General features: G+C 39.3%; 1 protein-coding gene across 3 annotated transcripts in view; it reads left to right on the top strand.

Annotated features, from left to right (window-relative positions):
- LOC124719060 (AN1-type zinc finger protein 6) overlaps positions 1-15,135 on the top strand; it is a 106,250-nt gene extending 91,115 nt beyond the window's left edge. For 2 of the 3 annotated variants that reach the window (XM_047244729.1, XM_047244730.1), the window contains 4 exons: positions 6,528-6,769; positions 8,994-9,161; positions 9,997-10,156; positions 13,595-15,135. In XM_047244729.1, the coding sequence (XP_047100685.1) occupies positions 6,671-6,769; positions 8,994-9,161; positions 9,997-10,156; positions 13,595-13,743 (576 nt within the window). In that variant the 5' untranslated portion in view covers positions 6,528-6,670 and the 3' untranslated portion in view covers positions 13,744-15,135. The remainder of the gene's footprint in view (positions 1-6,527; positions 6,770-8,993; positions 9,162-9,996; positions 10,157-13,594) is intronic. The other variant, XM_047244731.1, reaches the window with a different exon arrangement.
- The last annotated feature ends 6,448 nt before the right edge of the window (positions 15,136-21,583 follow it).

Here is a 21,583-nt window from a genome sequence, read left to right on the forward strand (position 1 = left end):
TGACTAGAAGGGTGACTGATACGGGCATGTTGCGAAAGAACATACGCAAATTCTTCTCCAATTATACTTACTGAAGTTCTTTGCTGTTTTGTAGATGACTACAAACGCGGTTTCATTTTTTTTCCTTTTCTTCGGAATGAGCCTAGCTTCTGTGAAGGCGGATCCGTGTACGCTTAATGTATTCTAACTGGGAAAGTGAAATAACACACCATTTAGCGAACTCGTTGCACGTCTGTTATATACGATATAGCTGTACATTTTAAGCGGCGAACACTGGGGTGTCCTCCCACTGTTGACAGTAGTGCGCCATTCTGGTGATATTTAAATCGCGTTAGTCCACATGGCGGGAAGACTTTGATTCGCCCATGTACTGTTGAGTCGCCATAAGCTCCCTGACAGCTAGCAACACTGTTGCTAACGTTGAAGCGCAAACGGCTGCAGGCGAAAACGAGAGTCGTCTATAGACGAAACGTTGTCAGAGACGATTACAAAATCGCATGATTGATTGGTTGCAGTAGGCGCGCGAAGCTGCTGCGTCCAGTCAACTGCAACTCGGATATCATCTTAAGGTGCCTGTAAACGTGCAAACTTGTTTGTCAAACGCGTTATTGTCCAGCCGCAAATTTGTTAAACAAGCCCCGATCACATACAAAGAAAGTTTGTCAGTTTAACCTCACTTTGAAGCAGACGCTATTGGTGTTCGTAAGGATTTAGATAGTAGTGAGAATGGCACAAATGCGGACAAAGCAGTCCTAGCATTGACTTTGGCCCTGGTTGAAGAGGAAGAAAAGGCCAGGCAAGACACTGGTACCCTTGAAAATCTGCTGAAGGAAATATTAGTCAGGAGCCGATTATTGCATCAACTCTTGGAATGGCGTAAAAAAAACTGGTTAAGGCCCTAGTAAAACAGCAAACTTGCCTGTCAAATTCGCTACGGATAAGTCAAACAAGCTGTACACATACCAAGGAAGCTTGTCAGTTTAACTTTATTTTTGAAGCATATGCTTTTCGTTCATTCCCAGTACTACCAAAATACATATGCAGATAAAGCATTTCTAATATTAACTCTGGGGCTGTGAAGAACAAGAAGAAGCAGCAAACAAGACGCTTGGCCAAGGAATTGTTTAAAATGAGAAATATGCACATGAAAACTTCCTAATGGAGATGTTAAACTCAGACCATAATGTTTAAATCAACGTACTGCGGATGGACAGTGAAACGTTTAATAACTTTAGTTATTTCGCCTTCACATTGAAGAAGACGCAGGTATGCGAAAATGTAGTTTCTTCTGACATTTCATTAAAATACCACAATGCGGGAGCATACAATAGGAATAATTATGGGGAGAAGAACCGAGCACATAAATTTCTTTAATGTCATTGCACTCCGGCTTGTCTGTCAAGCGTAAATATATTGTTCATAACCTGCTCTTGTGTGGTATATAAGACTGGGGTGGTTGTGATAACGTTAGTTTTGTTAGTTGTCACCGCTGCTTTGTTTTTATTCCTGGTCGTACATCCCAGTCACAGAAACTCACCATGCATATACGGCGAAACATCGAAACGACGTCCACCGTCCTTTCATCAAACTTCCCGTGAAACGCGATCCCCGCTTGACAAACACCAAACACCATACGCGGTCAGACATTTGGCAAGCATAGTGAAGTTTGACAAAATGTTTGATCGTTTACGAGGACCTTTACAGCTCTACCGATCCGGACAGAGCTTCCGCCAATTCGCTCGAAGTATGTTGTCATGCTGAGTTGATAGTTTCCAAAGTGCTTAAACACTTCTAAAATTTGTTGCGCTAGCGTCTTGTATCAGATTTTCTTCACAGATCCAATCTTCTATTCCCGTTCCCTAATACTGATTTTACGAGATGGCATTATTAAATACCATTTCTTGATATAGCCGCTAAATGCGTGCTCAAGATATTCATCGTTCGTCACCGGATACTAGCGGATTCTTCCTCTTCGTTGTAGGTATTACCTTGCAATTATCCACAGAGCTGCCATACATGACACAGGATAGACATTCAGTCAAACTCGTTCTGAAATTCCTCACGATCGTTCAACGACGATACTTTCCTTCTCCACAACAGCATCATCAGCGAACAATCTTAATAGTGCTGGTGACAGTACCTTATAAATCTTTTATATGTACTGATCATTTGAGAAGCTACTACGCTTCCCCGCCACATACCCCATGTTACTTCCGATCCTGTAGAACATTGGTCGTTATTAATAACGTGCTGGTACTGTTAGCCAAATATTCTTCCAGCCACGTCCAGATATTCACTAACGGTCGTATCTTATTAGTGTCGATCGCCTTTCCAAAATGTAGGAAAACAGAATCTGCCAGTTCACCTGCATCCATTGTTTGTGAAGTGCCGTGTGTGAATAAAGCAACCTGTTTGACACGAATTATTTTCTCTAAATACGTTTTGATTCTTTGAGAAAAGTTTCCCTCCAGGAACGGCATTGCTTAGAATAATATCTAGAATCCCGCTCGAAGTAGACACGCTGTTCTTCCCGTCTCCATCAGCAGATTTGCAAGATATCGGGTCTATAAAAACGGGCAACGTTACGATCTAGGGGCAGTTTCTTCGTATGGCGCCTCGAATGCCACGAGTGAAGGGCACGGGTATTGGAAATAGCGCGGCCGCCAGTGCTAACGCAACTGCGCCCGGCTGGTACGCAGTACGCATGCGCGCCGCCGCGCCTGCCCGGAAGCCGGGGCAGCCGCAGGCGGCCTCAAGGCGCTTCCGATGGGCGGCCTTGCGGCGCGAGACAGACGGGACGGACGCTGCGAGCGGCCGCAGCCAGTGCGCTCGGGGCTGCCGCCGTTGCCTGCCACGCGACGGATGGGAATCTCACCGCGAGGTCCGGCCAGCGAAGCTCACCAAGGTACGACGACGGCCCTGCGGGAAGCTCAGCCCGGAAGCGAGCAAAAAACCGACGACGAGCGAAAGTGGATTTACTCCTTTGTTAAAATGTTAACTAGCTCGCTAGAACCCGATGCGGATATCCACAGTAATAATTACTTTCTGCATAAATGTCCCCGCCGTAGAGAATCGGCAGATAACTTTTGTGGTAATAAGTTTGTGGTTAAGTTGGCAGGTAGTGTCGATACTACCGTTTTTTTAAAATTTGTATTATGTACGATTGCTAATAATAATTGGTTTAAATCACTACTTTCGCCCATTTGGGAGAGTGTGCCAGTGGTTGGCTGTAATGGCAGTTTCCTGCAAGGACTAGACTGACATATCCTTCCACACAATTATACGTACATCCTGTTCCGTCACACCGGCAGCAGCCTTTATGTCTTGAGCCACCACTGTTCAGCTGTCACTTAACCAATTATTGAAAGTTTGTGCAAAGTATGTGACCGTCATTTGGAGACTTCGTTCCATGTTCAGATTCCTATTTGTGTTTCACGTACAAAATACTGTGCAGTAACAAATCGGCAAATCTCTAGATATGTTAGGGATATGCTCCACAGAAAACTTCACAGAATCGTTTTTCGAGTAACTGTAATTTCTGGACTGTCGAGAATCGCAAACTGTGTGGTCACGATCGGCTTCTGTGTTCTCAGTAAAAATAAAATAAGTTGAGAGGATTGGGGCAGTGGAAATTCGGGACAGTCAGAATACTATCGGAGCTCTGGTGTGACGAACAGATGAAAGTGAACAAAATCTTAATATATGGGATGTCAATGAGACTTGATTGTGCAGATGAGGTATTTGTAGATCTGCAGATATGGATAACATTTGTTATCCGTGCAGACATACCACTATTCACTGTGGATCACCTTAGCAAGAAGGCAACATCAAAAGCAATAAAAATAGGCCATAATTTTGTTGTTAACTGGTGTAAAGTGTTCAAATTTTATGACTTTCTATGTCAAACCTGGGAAATTTGAAAATCACCAGATAAGGAAATTAAAATAGCTTTTGAATTATTTTCCATGCAACCTTTGTATTAGGGAGAAATTCATTCTCACACACAAACAATAATAAATTCCTTAATAAAGCTGTTATAGTGTGAAATGAAATTGTATACAATAATTTAGTGGTCTTCAAATAAATCTGAAAATCTCATTACATCAACCATTGAAGTATGTAGAAAACTTTGTGGTAAAACACACACAATCTTGAGCACTTCATGCCAACTATCACTACTTTTGAGAACATTTCCAGATGTGAGAGGAGGAGGTTGTGACTTACATTCATCAGGACCAGGAAGAACATTTCATCTGTTTCCTGTATACTGTGACACATATAAAGTGCTCCAAACATGACCTCAACAAATTGTTACTGAAACAGATTGAGCCTTAGGAGTCACCTTCTAGACACTGCTGTATTTCTTCGTGTTCACCAGCATGACAGTGTACAATCTTGTTCTTGGCCTGCCCCCATTTGCTTATTCCACAAATATATGTAGTAAATCTAAGCCATAGGTATTTTATGTCTTCAGTCAAGTGACCTACACACACTTTGATCCAAGGTGATTCTGCACTACTTGCAAAATGTTAGTTGTTACAAATGTTTGACAGTTTGTCTCTGAGCAGTCAGTAACTCTCACCGCATGCTGCAAAGAAAATATTTTTGTGAAAGTATATCATGTGAATGACTAACATTTTGTAAATGTAATTTCATCAGTGAACAGTGTCATCAGGACCTTTACAATGCTTGTTTTGATACTGTTGGTGTAATTTCACTTGTCTTTTTTGTGTGTATATTGTGGTGTGTCAGTCCACCAGAAGAAAATTATTACATGCCAGTTTGATTTTTCAGTGCACTGCCTGTGGAAAGTGTTCAAATACCTGAATTGTTTGGATTTTCAAAACTGAAGAAAGTGTGTGATTTTTAATGCAACACAGAGTTCTTGAATGCCAAGTGGGAAAGCCATTACTTTCCAATTTTGACAACAAGTGTTAGTCACTGAATATCGTAATTTCTCTCTCTTTTTAGGATTTCATACCCCAATCTGTTGTCCATCTCTTGTGTGTTACAGACTCCGTTCTATCTTCCCTTGATGGTATATATAACCTAAGCTTGTAAATAATTGCAATCAAAAGATGCAGCCATATGTCAGGTATTTTGATACTTACAAACTTGTTCTTCAGAACCTATTAATGACGTATTTACAGACGTGTCTGTTATGGTGGTGTAGCCATAAAGCACTCACCCGGAAACCGAGAAGTCACGGGGTCGAAGCTTGGTCGGACCACTGACTTCAGTGTTCATTTGAACCTAACCTTCACCTGTCGACAATGTAAAGAGTTGCCAGAAGCAACACGTGGTTTTGGGTTCCACATTGAACTGTAGGTCAGTCGCTTCTCCTGGGTTGGATGACTGAGGTAGTTTAGGGACACAAAAGTCGCCAAAGTAACATCCAATAGAAGAACATGAGCCCTGCTTGCACATGCCAAGTTTTTTGCAGTAGTCTGAGGAATGTGGTTTGAGTTTTGGTAGCACTTCCTTAATTGTGTGATTGACAGGCATTATTCCCACACTTCGTCTCTCAATATGTTTTCCCGTGCTCAGATGTCGTGCTTTAATCCAGTTTCATTAAATTATATGGACAAGAGGTCAGAGGAGCTGAATAGTATTCTGTTTCCACACACAGTAAGACGGTTTAAAGATTGTTACTCATTGTACTTGCACACTAGTTGAGCAATGAAAAAGGAGATTACATGATTGGAGAACTTTCATGGGCAACCAAAAATTTACTTCATATTTCATTGGCAGTAAAGTAATTTGAAGAAATAAATTTCCTAGACTGCCTAGAAATCAGTAATTGGGCATTTATATTGTGCAATACATTTGTTTATAAGGGTTGTATGTTGTGACAAGGTAGAAATGATCGAACTGATGATTTTGCAGAACCAGAAAGTAGGTAGAGCACAGTTTATTGCATTAAAAAGTGGCTTTGGTGATGGAAAAGTAAAACACATGTTGAAGACAATATTTTTGCAGACCAGAATAAATAATTTGCTTTAAAATGTGAATATCCCAGACATGACTTAGTTATCTGTGAGGGTATAGAGGAGCAGGCAAATAAAAATTTTTTGAGGTGTATTTAAGAGCAAAGATCAATTGCATGCACATTTCCAATCGCGTATGAACATTACAGAAATATGAATGTATACATATGTTTCATATAATTATTTGACCAAATTTGTTTACCCTAAGTTTAAGATAAAACATGCCCACTTTCATAAACAGATGGATGCAAAGAAAGTGTGGATTACTTACCGTTAATCACTTGTTTGTATTTGTACGCTTCTGATGCTTTTTTGTGACTACTAGTGGACTGCCTTCTCAATGGCCACACATTAATCCAAAGAGGTAATTTATTTCAGTTTTTCTGTATCTGCTCTTTGTATCATACAATTCATGGTTGTAGACCGTCATTTACCCCCACACACCTCTCTGAAAACTAGCCCAGATATATTATGTTCATAACCTGTTGTTTCTGTAAAGTGCAAGAGATGTAGGTGTAAACTTAGTTCTTTAATTTTCAGGTGACAGAGTCCCAGTTCTAGGCGGAAACATCGACACAATCAAAGCAGCGCAGTGCAAGGAAGGCAGTCCCAAGCAGCAGCCTGAGCCATTAGCAACACACACTAACGAACACACGCATTACTTGGACATAAACTTGCCAGAAATGGAGAGAGAGTCAAATCCCATGCAGGCACTTTGCCGTTCTGGATGTGGTTTCTATGGATCACCAGCTACTGACGGTCTCTGTTCGCTTTGCTACAAGGTACAGGAAGTGAAAGTGTTGTGTGAACTAAACAGTTTTGTTATTTTTACTTACTGTGAATGTGATGTTGACCCTAGATGCAGTTGCTTGTATGGTATTTAAGACTAAAACTAGTTTTGATTATATCTTGCAGTAATTGCGTATCTGACTGCATTCTTAAAATTTGAAAAGTATCATGATTGTCTTCCTGCGTTTCCTTTGTCCGCAGTGCATAAATTTTTCATTTTCATTATAAGTCCGTTAGTCAGATTTTTTCTTTTGGTGGAGTGTTAAAAAATGGTGCTAAGCTGCTCCTTTTTGTGTAATAAAATTTAACATGATTCTTATTTTATGTAATATGTGTTAAATCCTGTAAAGCCCTAAACAAAGTTTCTTACCTCTATAAGTTAAATTGTGTGTCCTTTCAATTTGCTCATGGTACTTCCCGTTGACAATAGAATTGCCCTCCGTATCTCATTCCTGAGCTTGCTTCAGTACGGCTCAATTCTCTCAAAGGTTTTGTTTCAAAGTTGAGCATTAATGGTGATACTCAACAGTACTGCAGACATGTTTATTGACGAAGAGCTGGCCTATATGCATTTTTTATAGGTTCACTGATACAGTGGAAGAGCAGTAAGACAACACTACTGAGCTTTCCTGATAGCAGCCACCCATGTAAGTGCTGTCATGTGTCTAAAGATTGTTGCATTATGCTGTTTGGTGCCCTATGTTTTGGTGATAGCATACACAGGCATATACTTTCACAGAAATCAGGGTGACTGTGATAAGACGGAATAAATCGTGATTACATTATTACTCTGCCGGAATAAATCGTGATTACATTATTACTCTGCAAAGAGCTGCTGGAGTCCATTCCTTCCTTCCTTACATTAAAATACTCTGAAGGTATCCGTGAACAACCTCTGTTAGTTTGTCTCAATTGTGGTTCATATGTGCGCGCTTCTCTCTCTCTCTCTCTCTCTCTCTCTCTCTCTCTCTCTCTCTTTTGGCCATTATTGGAAACATACGGTGAAACTACAGTAAACAAGTACAATGGAGACTAGAAATGATCGCAGGGGTCAGTTGTGCATATACTGTCAATCCCAATCACATGCTGACTTGAGATATGCTGATTGAAGCATCCTCACTCCCAGGTGAAGTAATAATGTAGAATAATACATGCTTCTATATATAAACAGAAAAACAATCAATTATTGACAATTATTTAATTGTAACTTTGTAAATAATTCTGCCGTATATACATGTACATATGTACTGGAAGGGTGCCTGGGTGGAAAAACAGAGATTTGACACAGGTTAACTAATTACATTGAGATTAATTGAAACTTGTAGCAATTCTGTTACATAGATCTGTCTTGAACAGATGATAATCGTAACACTAACTCTGACTTTACAAGATTTTCAACAATCATTATATAGTTTGCCTTCAGGTTGCGACGGTGATCTTATTGAACACACAGTAGACCCCTGTGGCAGTCCGTGCAGTGTTCATTGCCCTATCCCGCTCCTTCTGCGATGTAGGTATGTCTGCTGACAAACCCTAACCGTCGCATATCGCACAGGGAATACCTCGAGGAAACAATAAAACTACAAAAGAAATACTGCTCTGGTACAGAATGGTACAGATACAGAAATGATGCATTTTTGTGATGTAATCTGTGCTTGTTCATGTATAGTCTGTAAGGGTACAAAAAATGGGCTGAAGGAGGAAGATATATTCGCTGCTAAATGATATTTCAATGTATTAGTAAATAAGTTGTGCACAGCAGTTGGTATGTAATGACAATGCCACAGGTCCTTAGTTATACTCGGGATCTCGTGTGCTCTTCTCCTTTATACACTGGTACAGTCCACTTGCATCAAATGACAGATTCAGCTGATGAGTTTTCAGTTAAATGGACAGTGGCGGAGATGGGTGAATTGGGTTTCGGAGGGTATGGAGATGGCAAGTTCAGAGATGACTATGTAGGATAATCTAACAAGTTTAAAGTATCTCATTCCTGATCTTCGAGCATTTTCATTTCCCAGTTAAACTATTTATCTTTTATATTTTGTAATGTATGAGTAACCACTGATGAGGATAGGTGAAACACGTGGCAAGCCTTCAGCAGAGCTCATATGTCTTAATTGTCAAAATGTACATAATCAGCTGTTCCTTCATTTCAGATGTACAACCTGTGCTTCCTCTGGGAAGTGGACCAATAGTAGAGCGTTTATTTTCCAGGAGGCATTGAAGAAGAAACAGCAGCCACCTCCTACTTCGTCACCACCGGCAACGAGCCTGGACACTGCCCAGCCCACTATTCCTGTAATCGCGCCGCCTTCCACACCAGCTACCTCATCGGACCACACAGCAGCCACCCCAGTAATTGGGGGGGCCTCAGCCAAAGACGTGAGTGTAGTGTGTCACTAATGTGGCGATGTGAGAAGATCGTGAAGTGTGTGGCATAGTTCTGAATCATCTGTCTTATGTGTAAATGTTTCTTACTACCTAAAATCACCACTGGTGAAAGCTTCATATAGCAAGCTTGTATTCAGTAGCTCAGCTCATGTGTTTTTGTTGTGGTCTCCCTAACAGAAGATACATTGTTCAGTTTTGTCTAAATTTCCCCATAAATGTAAGTGAAAACGATTAAGGCAAAATACGATGATGTAAAGGAAAATATCCATTCCATAAACATTTGAATGGCTTCATACAGGTTTTATAACATTCAATTTCCTGTAAATGGATAGATCAAAAATCTGTTCATCAAGAAGCTGCAGCAGCAGGAGAATACACACAAAAAGGTTTAACTTTTACAAGCTTTCTGAGCCCGTAGCAGCTGCTCCTGGCAGAGGAGTTGAAGTGTAAGAAAGAGGGGTGGAGGAAAAGGGGTACAGTTTGGAAAAGTCATCCAGAACCTCCAGTTCATGGGAGACTTAGTGGTTGGCATGAGAAGGAAAGAAGAAAGACTGTCACCCACCCTGACCTGGGGTTCTGGGCGACTTCTCAAAATTGTGCCTCTTTCCCTAAACATCTCCAGTTGTTTTCCTTCACTTCTCTTCCTTCCCTTTCAACTCTTCTGCCAGGAGGAGGAGCTACTGGCTCCGAAAGCTTAAGTTAAACCTTTCTGGATGTATCTACTGCTGCTGCTTGGTGAGTAGATCCTTTTATCTACCCAATTATGTTATATTGTCAACAATTACATTTGTTGTTCTTATGCCCGTTATGCTCCATTTTGTTCCAGAAGGATGCAGAGGGAGCAGCGGGAGGCTGCAGCAGCAGTGCTGATAATTCTGTCAGCAGTGGGGATGCAGACGAGAGCTACGATGGCAAAGACTCTGAGAAGGAGGCTAAGAAGAAGAAAAACCGCTGTGCAACCTGCCGCAAGAAGGTTGGCCTTACAGGTGAGGTCACACTACCCTTCCTTCACATTAATTTGCCTGTTCATTCTACTCCTTTGATTAAACACTGTTCTTAAATATTTGTATACTTTCTATGCTCAGTCGTGGGCTGGGAGCAAGCTGCAAAATGTGGTAGATCAGATGTTTCTTCAGTCACCTGAACTTCTATGAAGTTTGATGTGGGTGGGTTCTTTAAATATGTGTACCTTTAATTTCTGAACTATGTGAGCAGTTAAATTTTGTATTTACTTCTTTCCACATACAGTTTTTATGGTATGATGCAAGCAAAACATGCATAATGTGCAGAAGCATATAAAATATTTGAGTGTTAGTGTTCTTCTCTCCTCTCCAACAAACAAAACATCAGTGTCACGCAGGGGCAACTGTCACCTTGATATTTGTGGTAATGTTACATAGTGTTGTAGCTATGTTGCAAGATATTTGTGTTTTCACTGTTATGTACATGTTCTTAGATAATCGTCCTTTTGTGACAAGTGTCAAGTGTAAGCACATAAGATTCAAATATTTGAATATTTAGAATAGATAAGAACAGGAGGTCTACGTCCCAGGACAACCAGGAAACTAAAGAAAAGCCTGGGATATTTTTAGAAACTAAGGAAATTTTCATTGCTTTGGTTTCCAGTTAAATTTTTGTAATTTTGACTGGTAAGAACTGATGCTCTAACAAAGAATTTTATTTTATCCCACTACTGCAGAATAATCGTGCTGCAATAAAACATACAGGAGGGAATAACACCATAATAAAACTTCAGTTGCAAAGAAAATTTGCCATTTAATAAAGCACAGTGCCCACACAAGTGATTGCTGACAGTAAAATGTGTAAAAGCGTTAAGGACAAAGACTATACAATACTTCATAACAGCAAACTGCTTTCAATGAGTGTAACATGGCAACTGTATGCATCAAAGCAACTAGAAAAAGTTTGTGTGTGTGTGTGTGTGTGTGTGTGTGTGTGTGTGTGTGTGTGTGTGTGTGTGTGTGTGTGTGTGTGTGTGTGTGTGTGTGTCCGTGTCAGGTCACGGAAAAAGTAAAGTAAATTTAATTCCACACAAGATAAATTGTTAACTGGGAGAATGCGCGATGAATTTCGTAAGTCATGGAGCATTTTACTCAGATTCAAAACATAACATTTTGATGACCGTCTATTTATGCCTGACTTTAAATTTTTGTAGCACATTTGTGCTATATATCTTAAGACACTCACACTCTCTCTCTCTCTCTCTCTCTCTCTCTCTCTCTCTCTCTCTCTCTCTCTCTCTTAAAAAAAAAACCAATATTATATGTGGAAGCTTAGCTTTTCTTGTAGCTATGCTGTTTGTGTATTAATTCAATCCATTAACTTTCTCCATTTGTGTGAATGCGTTACTGAAGAGGCATGTTTATACTGGCTGAATATATTACGTGATATGCTCTGAATGTCTGCAGTCCTTAGCTAGTGAAATGACTTGGCATAAGCTATAACTGGCTGACAAAAGCACGTTGTGATCTGGATTTCAGTGCTTGGGAAACTACTGAGCTGAATTTGTGTATTTGGTGGAATTCGTATTTATACTTTCCTAATACGAAAATATGCAGTGTACTCCTTTGTTTGGTTGCATAAAGTACCGGCTATTTTTATGCTGTCATATAAAAACTTGACCATTTAAAGGATTGATAAGTTTTACAGCTATGAGGGAAAGTATGTTGTCATTTCACATTAAAAAAAAAAAAAAAAAATTGTGTAAGACCCTGAAGAAGCAAATAATTCAATAGTTTCTTTGTAACTCTGTGAAATGCCATGTGTGAGCTGTGATCCACAAATAATACATAATATTTAAAAGCATTTCATTCATTTGTCTACATCAATGTTTATCTCTTCAAAATAGTTCTCATTAGTGCTATATGCTTACACCAGCACTTTGTCCAATGCTTGAAACACCTTTTCAGGTGCTATCTTCGGAAATTTTTTAGCTCTGTGATGCATTTTTCTCGTCCATACTTGTAAAATGGCCACCCTTTAAGATTTCTCCTTAATTTTAGGAACTGAAAATAGTCACATGGCACCATGTCTGGCAAATATGGAGGCTATGACATCATTACAGTATTAGTTCCAGCCAATAATTCACTAACAAGCAAAAAATTATGATAGAGTGCATTATTGTGATGCAAAAGCCATGAATTTTTGCCATGGCAGTCAGTTGCTTGCATATATATATTAATGACAATTGAACTTGCATCTTACTGCACTGATGATAACCACGCAGTGGTTGAAATCTATATCTGCAATAAACAAATTATTTGTGACTGCTGTATATTTTCTCAAATTTAGTTGCTGAGCACACCAATTCCATAGGGAGTCAAACCCGATATACCCAGGTTTCGCCTCCTGTTAGAACATGTTTCACTATTTGTCATTTTCGACTTTGTATAGTGACTCGTGATCAGCTTGCGTTCACAGCTATTTTTGTTCAAAGTTCAACAGTATTGAAACATATCCTCTCTTATTTCATAGGCAAAATATCCAAAAGAATTTCGTGGCATGAGCCAGTTACTATGAGCACCTTATCAGGGCATCAGTCACTTGTCTTGTTGAATGTCTTCATGGCCTCTATCGAAAAGCTTACAGCTCTCGTAAACACTTGTATCGTTCATAGCACACACACCAAAGCAATATTTACATTGATAAAATTCCACTGCTTTATATTCTGTTCTCTTAGAAAAATAACACCCCTCGTATTTGGCTGCTGTGTATGTAACCTTAGTGGGAATTTGAAGTTTGAAACAAAACTGATCCAGCAAAAAGATTTCCGGTTTTTGTGTATATGTAGTTAGTTTTATGGGCCACTGCATTTTGAAGATAAGTTTTTATACAAACATAGTGCTCAAGTGCTGACAAGGTTATTAACAGTTCATTCGATATGGATATTTAGGCAAATTTGTTCCTTTTTCAGACAAGGTACTTGTTTCATTTCTGTTCGTTGTGCTGCACTCTATTTGAAGCCTTCAGAGTTGAAAGCTAGAAATGTTGTTAGTTCTAAAGATGTGTCCAAATAATTCACACAATAAGCCTCATAACTCAAGAGGGAAAAGGTTTGCTGATTTAGGTTTCAGACTTGAGGATTGTACAAAGCTGATGATACAGACAGCCAGTGGCAAAGGAAAAAATTAGGTAACATTCTATACAATCTTGAGAGAGATGTGCTTTTATTTCAAGATTTCCACAAGGGATGCATGGAAAGGACTCTGAAAACTACAGTTTCATTGAGGTATTATCTGTACCATTGAAGCATTATAACAAGAGGTTTAAATTAAGTGTTGTGGCAGTTCCAGTAATATGCAATATTTTGACTTTGGTCACATGCTACTTTAACTTACAGAGAATTTTGCCTCTGCATACGCAGCAGATATTGCCAAGAATCTTAAAATGTTAATTTGTTGCAGGCTTCGAATGTCGCTGTGGTGGCCTCTTCTGTGCAGTCCACCGATACAGTGACAAACACGAGTGCACGTTCGACTACCGCGAGATGGGCGCCCAGGAGATCCGTCGCAACAATCCCGTCGTCGTCGGCGAGAAGATTCAGAAAATTTGAGCCACCACACGATCCCGTCCCCACCACCACCCTGCACTGTGCCTAGTTTAGAAGTCAGGACAGCTATTTCGTAACTAGGGATCAATACACAACTACTGACACAGAATTACAGGGAAAGGCAGAAAGTCAGCTTATACATTCACAAAATCTTGGAAATCGTGTAAATGGCAGCTGTCTCAAAATCCACGAATTTTTATTATTCATTAAAAATGCAGATTGCATTTGATTATTACGAAAAGCAATTGTGCCATTGTGACAGTGAACAAAGTGAACGTTCTGCAACAGTTTTCTCAGATTGGTGAAGAAAGTCGTATACAGGGACGAGACTGCTGAACGGAGGCTGCTGGTGGGGTGACTGGAGCCCGTGTGCACTTTTATATATAATATACATTCTATATACCAGTTTCGTGTTTTTCATATGTAGTGACAATAATGGATAAGTTAAGATGGGATGCACATCATCAAAGATATGCGTGTGAGTTATTTCCTATGCATGACAAGTGTCCGCGAAAGAAATTTGTCGTGCTTACTTGGACACAATCATTCTTTCATATTTTGTTGCACTGAGCTGCTTTCTCAGGGCTACAGAATACGAAAATAGTGTAGAAGGTTAATGCGTTTAGTCAGGGACTCCAATGGAATGAACTCTTTTGTTGTTTCACAATGCATGATGAATTTGTCCCAGTGAGTGGTTAAGAATCTTGTAATTGAAATGCGGTGCTCATAAAATTAAAAAGTTTTTCACAGTTAGTATTCTGTTCTGCAGGGACATGTAGGTGATTCCATAAATTTATTTTGAAATGTCAGTAATGAATAACAATATGCTCATATTACTTAGGGTATAATCTGTTGGTTGTTTGTTTTTGTTTGTCGCTTTGGCAGTCTTGCAAATCTGTACTGTTTTTTAATTTTAGTGTTTGTAGAAGTCGGTAAATTTCTGATTACAAAGTTAGATGTAACTGACCACCATTTCAAGTAACTGTAAATAAATAAGGGGACTGTCATGATACTACTTTCAGAACGCAAGTTTTTGTTAAATAGGGGATGTTGTGTGTGACCTTGTTGTTTCAAATTGCTTTTTGGTCTTGATTTACTTAAGAAGCATGGAGTAAAATTGTAGAAATTTGTGGAAATTCTCTTCAGTTATTGTTTGCATTGTGCGTGTGATTGTGTGTTGCCCTTAGAGACACCACGATGTCAACCAGTTTTCTATTCTATATAGACAACATTATTTTCTGCTCTTTGGCATGCTAACAGCTTTCTGAGGGCTCGCAGAACGGAAGCTACTAGACTTACATTGTTACACTGTTGACATTTGGTGGCTCTTTCGGGTATACTTATTACTACGTGATATTGGGACTGAAATAAAAAGTATATATATTGCTTATGTAATCCAATAATTTTTTCTTTGCACATGAAGTCAGTTATCTATTTTCCAAATGTGTTTCTTCTAGAGTGCCATGCCACTTTAGACAGGCAGTCAGCTTTGCCAGCTGTTTCCAGCAATTGAAAATTTTGCCGTGGTGTTGTGGATAGGAAAATTGTATTATGATTTAATTTTTGATGTCACCTATCATTCACATTTGGAATGTGAGAGATCTTCCTGCTGTGGTGTGTGTGTGTGTGTGTGTGTGTGTGTGTGTGTGTGTGTGTGTGTGTGTGTGTGTGTGCAGCAAGATCTCTTTGCATGGGATTAGTTAGTTGTGATTAAGCTGAGTCCATTAGTCACTGTCTGATGCTGTATGTTTAAAAAAGTTATCGTAAAGTTTTCCCCTCTACCTAAGAGTTTTTATTTACTATCACAATTACACTGTAACTTCTTATTACGAAAAACAGTGTTTAATTTTTAATCATCTACATTATTGTTCTGAAAACATTGTATGTGAGGAAATAATAAACCTTCCAATCAATTTTTATTATTCTTCACTAAAGAAAGCATCCTCTAAACAAAATAAATACTGTACCAATCATTTGGCCCAGTGTAACTAATTTTCATTCAGTTGGGGTGCTGTGAAATGCGGTTTGTTGCATCAGAACAATCTTTGTAACATCTTACTCGATTTACCTCAAGGATTAGTGCTAATATAGACTTGCTATCTCCAGATTTAAGGTTCCTTGATAAATAAAATGACAAGGCATCTCACTTGGCAGATAATACAGATTGAGAATTCAACAGGTAATGTTATGAAATTGCTGTTGAAATGCAGATTTCATATCACCTACATTGACTTTCCCATGTATGCTGGCACGTTGTGAGTGTCGTGTTGAAGTCCATTTCTGATGTACCTGTACAGTCCAAACGGGGAAAAGTACTTTGAAATAGAAAAGTAGATAAACTGACACTGAATACATGCAGTTTTTAAAGTTAAGCAATGGTTTCAGAGTAAAGTCTGTTAAGAATTCAGTAGAACTTCCTCTTTATAATTGGAAATTCAATATAATGATCAGTCAAACAGAAGTAGATAGCCAATTTATGGCAGCTTGTGAGGTAGTTTTAATTGCTCATGGCAGTGTCATTAGATCCTCCAGCACACAGATTTAACGGAGAATGTGTTGGATTATAAAATTGTAAATACTGCAGAAAAATGCCGTACATTCTTAGTTCTTACTTGTTTGCTGTAATTGTCAAAATATTGGATTACTAGTCAGTTTCCTCAGGTGGCTCCAGGAGTCTGTGTTTAAGTCGTCTATTAACATAAAATAAAGGCTTCCATTCAAAACTGAAGAAAGGCTTCCTTAAGATATTTGTAATACTACAAATTTCCTAGATTTCAAAAATTGCCAAAGATAACTCGGATAGAGAACAGCAAGTCTACTACTTTAACATTGTCTAAAATGAGGAGGCTAACTTTGTAGCTAGTGAGCTATAATATAGTAGAGGTGACACCTACAGCTGTATTAAGAAGTCTTATTGTATTTGCAATCTCATTAAACTAAAAAAATTCCAGATTTCTTATGTACAAGTGACCAGCAAAGTGTTAAAACTAGAACTATGGATAGTATCTGTGCAGCACAGCACAGTATAGTTACAGTTTCCCAGGTATTTTTGGAAAAGTCAGTCTGTATTTCATAAATACACAACTACTCTGCTCCATTCAGACAAAATTTGAGATAACATTATTAGGAAACTATCTGTAGGCTAAGTAAAATTAATAGTGTGTCTCAATTGCACAGTCGTTTATAATAAACGAGATGAGTTTTGGCCTCTAGTAGGAGGCCATCTTCAGACAATGCACCATCTGGATGATGATGCTTGGATCAGCTGTGCTGACCTCAGTCACAAAACTGCTTCAAGCATCGTCGTCAGCTGTGTGGTGTATTGTATGAAGATAGACCCTTACTAGAGGCCAAAACTGGTCATATTTTTTAATCAAAGATTGTGCAGTTGAGACAAATTTTTTTTACCAATTTTACAATCTGAGGCTATGGTAAGAGTTGTATTAATAGGTAAGATCAGTGAAGACACACGGTGATTAGATATACATGGGATTATTCAATAAGGTGTGAAACACCGGGGTGCACACGCGCACACGGAACTTATCAAACAAAAGTATATTCCCTCCTCCCAGTCAATAGTCAGTTATCACACACACTGAAAACTGGAGGTATCTACCAACTTAGACTGGACTAAATTCTTGATGATGGACAACTTTTGCCCTCCTTTAGATTTCTGCTAATTAAAACAGATAACCTCATTCTGACATATTGAGAATGTGACCTGTTACACCTCAGATAAGTAACTTGCTGTTTGACAACAATTTCTTATTGTTCATCATCTTGTCTATTTAAATGACTTGCACACAATAATTCAGCAGATCTATATTTCTTCAACGCTAGAAACAAGTTGCTGGCAGATTACATTTATTATTAATTCTGAGCAGAAAAAATGGCTGTTAACTCTTGAGATTCCAGGCACTTTTTGCTGAAAGTCACTTCAAATGGTAACTGTAAAACTGTGGTAAGAGACTGCCTGTGTATTACTGTACATACTCGAATAATCCGCGCACCCCAATTTTGAGGAAGAGGAAAAAAAATTTATCTTTTGCTTTAATTTGTTTTGTTTACAAAAAAATTTCCAACATTATGATGTGTTCAAAAGTATGTATAATAACTACTGATTTGAAGCAGTGCTGCTGTACAGGTTGATAAATCGTTAAAACGCGACCGATTCAGCGGCATGCAGCTGGCCAGCCGGTGGGCGGGCGGCCAGCGGCGTGCAGCTGGCCGGCTGGCCCATTAGACGGGCGGGCGACCAGGGAACATTATCACCACCAGCTGGGACTCTACGTGTACCTACAATAGCAAAAAAGAAATGTGAATTATCTTGTGTAAGAATTTGTTAATACAGTATGTGCAATAAAATATTTTAGTCAATACCAGTAAGTTTCCTCTCTTACCACCCTATTCATAACACTCATCGTTATCACTAGCGGGAGAATCATTGTCGACTTCACCATCTTCCCATAGTGTCATCCTCTGTTCCATCCAGTGAATTTGTGATTCCCCATTTCTTGAAGGATTTTTCCACCAGTGGTTGCGAAATGGAGTCCCATGCACTTTTCACCCATTCACAAATCTGGCCGTTTGATTTTTCCACTAGGTGTGAACTTGTGGTTTTCATCAGCCGTCCATTGCGTATATCGCTGTTTAAGTGCAGCTTTGAATGGCCGATTTATACACACCTCTAGTGGTTGTAGGATGGATGTTAGGCCTCCAGGTGTAATGACTAAGTCAGTTTTCCCTTTTTGTAATTTGTCTCTCACTTCCTTAGTTGTATGTATGCAGAAGCTGTCCTGGACCAACATGTTTTGTAAATTCAGTAATGCATCAGGACAACGTTGCCAAACGTGTCACCTAGTCAATTATAAGTTCATTGTCTTTCCACCCTTTCGGATTCACTCTCACTAATACCGGTATGCCTTTTACTGATATTTTGAGAATAGTTTTCCTTTTAAATATCATGTAAGGTGGTAGCTTTCGTCCCTCGCCAGTTACACTCAACATCACTGTACATCTTTGTTTCTTACTGCCGCCAGTTCGTATCATGGTGCTGGATTCTCCTTTCCTGTTCACTGTGTTGTCGAGCGGCATCTCAAAATAGACTGGCGTTTGATCCGCATTACCAATTTGCGATAATATATAGGACTTTACAGCGCTGATTTATCACATAACGATGAAAATTCACTATTTTTTTCCTCGTAATCGCCTGGAAGCCGCTGAGCGATAGTTGTTTTCCTCTGCAATCCTAAACCATTTCGTTTGGAAAATCTTGATAGCCAGCCCGGGTTAGCTTTGAAACTGGTAATGCCTAGTTCTTTGGCTAAAGACAATGCTTTGTTGGCACATTTCACTTGTCACCACGCATCCGTATTGTCGCTTCTCATCTACATAATCGCAGAGCCTTTTCTCGAGGTCCGGATGTTTCGCTTTTTGGTCGCGAAATGCCCGGCGATTACCGGTACTATTAGTTTCTTGAAGCTGCGTTTTATTTTTTCGTGAGTCGCGAATCGCGAATAAAACTCTCGCTCACGTACTTTCTTACCTGCTGTACGGTTTCCAATATTCTCGGCTTCTTCAATAATTTTCACTTTTTCTTCAGCAGTGTACGAGCAACAAGGAGAACTTGTAGTCATAATTATCAAGTTTGAAGATGTTAATACTTCACTCCTAACGTGCTACTAATGCGTTACAGACTGAGGCCACAACAGTGCAATCATATAATGGGATGTATTGTTGGAGGCGGAGCAGTACCAACAATATTTCAAATAATCTGCACACCCCAGTTTTTCGTCCTAAAATTCGGGGAAAAAACGTGCGGATTATTAGAGTATGTACGGTATAATACACATTATTACGGCAGCATGAGTAACTGTTACTGAATGCTGCTGTACCCTTCAAAGTGATGCAGACACACATATAGACTGTAAACAATGTTCAGAATGCTCTACCAGTTGTCCATTTCCTTAACAATAGAATGGAGACGTTTGAAAAGCCACATATACAGTATCATTATCATTGGAGAATCTCTTTCCCCCCACCCCCAGATGTTTTTTCAATTTGCTGAGTAATGTAAATCATGTAGTGCAACATACAGACCTCCCAATCAACATCACTCACATCTGTTTGGCCTTGGTTAAATTGTTTGCACCATTTCATTAATGCTGGGTGTGACATTGCGTTTTGTCCATACACTATGAGAATTTCGTGGTGAATGTGCAGCAGAACTGTCTGCAGGAAATCTCGTATATGTACTTGCTTCTGAAAATGCACTACTCTTGTTGCGCAATTGCCTTATAATGGAGCAGCATGTGTAACTTACTTTCTGAAGTCGCTATACAGAAATAATGTCTCTTTAGCAACTGAGAGAGCTAATTTTGCTATGAATTAACAGTACTATGTTGTAACAGTTAAAAGAATTCCTAATATGTACAATCTTTGTTCTGGAAATAATTATTACAGCTGACTGCCAATTTCATTTTTTTTATTATTCCCCCCCCCCCCTCCCCCCTCCCGTCCGTGAACTATTGTAATAAAAACAAATCTTTCATCTTCATATGCAAGACGAATATACTTGCTTGCATGTTCGTATGTCTATAGATGATACAGTAACACTGAAGAGAACAGGAATTTTTTTCTCACTAATCAATCAGCTGCAGCAAAGACTGTTTGCAATCAGTTGGCAGAATTTTGTCATGTCATTTTCCTAGTAGTGGCAGACTTTGAGGTCGACCAAAATCAGTTGTCATTAACCCTAGATCGGACAGTTGGGGTCTTTCAGACCCAAGTGGATTTAGTTTTAAAAATATCCACAAGAGTACACTACTTGTGAGTCAGCCATTCATTGTAGCTTTCAGTTAATGTTCCTAGAGGACACTGATTGTGTCACCATTTTTCTTTGTGTGCCAGTTGATTGTTGACGTGGAAGGAAGTGTGTTGTGGGTCTGAGAGACCCAGCCCGTCCGTTTACGTTAGCTTTTTCTACTTATGCACACTTCTTGTTATAATGACTGCGAGCAATAAAACTGCTCGAAAATGGCCTGCCGGCATCCTCTTAAGTGATTAAGAAATTGAAAAACTTTTACTGGAAAGTGATGATGATTTGGATGTAGATCCTGATTTTATTCCCGAAAGTGATCACTACACACAAAACGAAATGAGCAACGAACAGCTGGACAGCAAAGATAACACCGTTATTCCTGCGAGAAATGTGACTACACCCACTAATACATCTCAAGATTCTGTATCAACTAGTGTGGTTGGTTCTGGTCTCTCTTCCAGTGAATAATCACCTTACTGTTTGTTGAGAGATGGGCGAACTAAATGGCAGGAAAAGGTTCCCTACTAAAATGTATGTACCAACTTGAAAAAAGGGGAGTTCCAAGCATTTTTGGGTCTTTTGTACATTTCTGGCGTTCTTCATGGAGGCAAAATGAAATCTTCCCTCCAAGTATGTCACTGCAAAGATTTCGTTTTCTTCTGAGAAGTCTTAGGTTAGATAACATTCACACAAGAGAGGAACATTAAAAAAAAAGTGTTATCGAAGGATTCACAAAAAAACTGCACATGGCATTACACAAAAAGTGAATACCTTACAGTGGATGAGATGTTACTATCTTTTCGGGGACGTCATTCTTTCAGAATGTACATTCCTTCAAAAACCAGAAAGTATGGGATCAAAGTATTTATCTTGGCAGATGCAAAAATGTACTATGTAAAAAACTTGGGAAGTGTATGTAGGGCAACAACCTCCTGGTTTCTTCCATGTTAGTAATGCAGCTGACGATGTTGTGCTCAGACTTGTGGGGAGCCTGTAAAGGGAACAGGAAGGAATATTACCCTT

The sequence above is a fragment of the Schistocerca piceifrons genome, chromosome 10 (genome assembly GCF_021461385.2).
Source record: "Schistocerca piceifrons isolate TAMUIC-IGC-003096 chromosome 10, iqSchPice1.1, whole genome shotgun sequence".
Lineage (NCBI taxonomy): Eukaryota > Metazoa > Arthropoda > Insecta > Orthoptera > Acrididae > Schistocerca > Schistocerca piceifrons.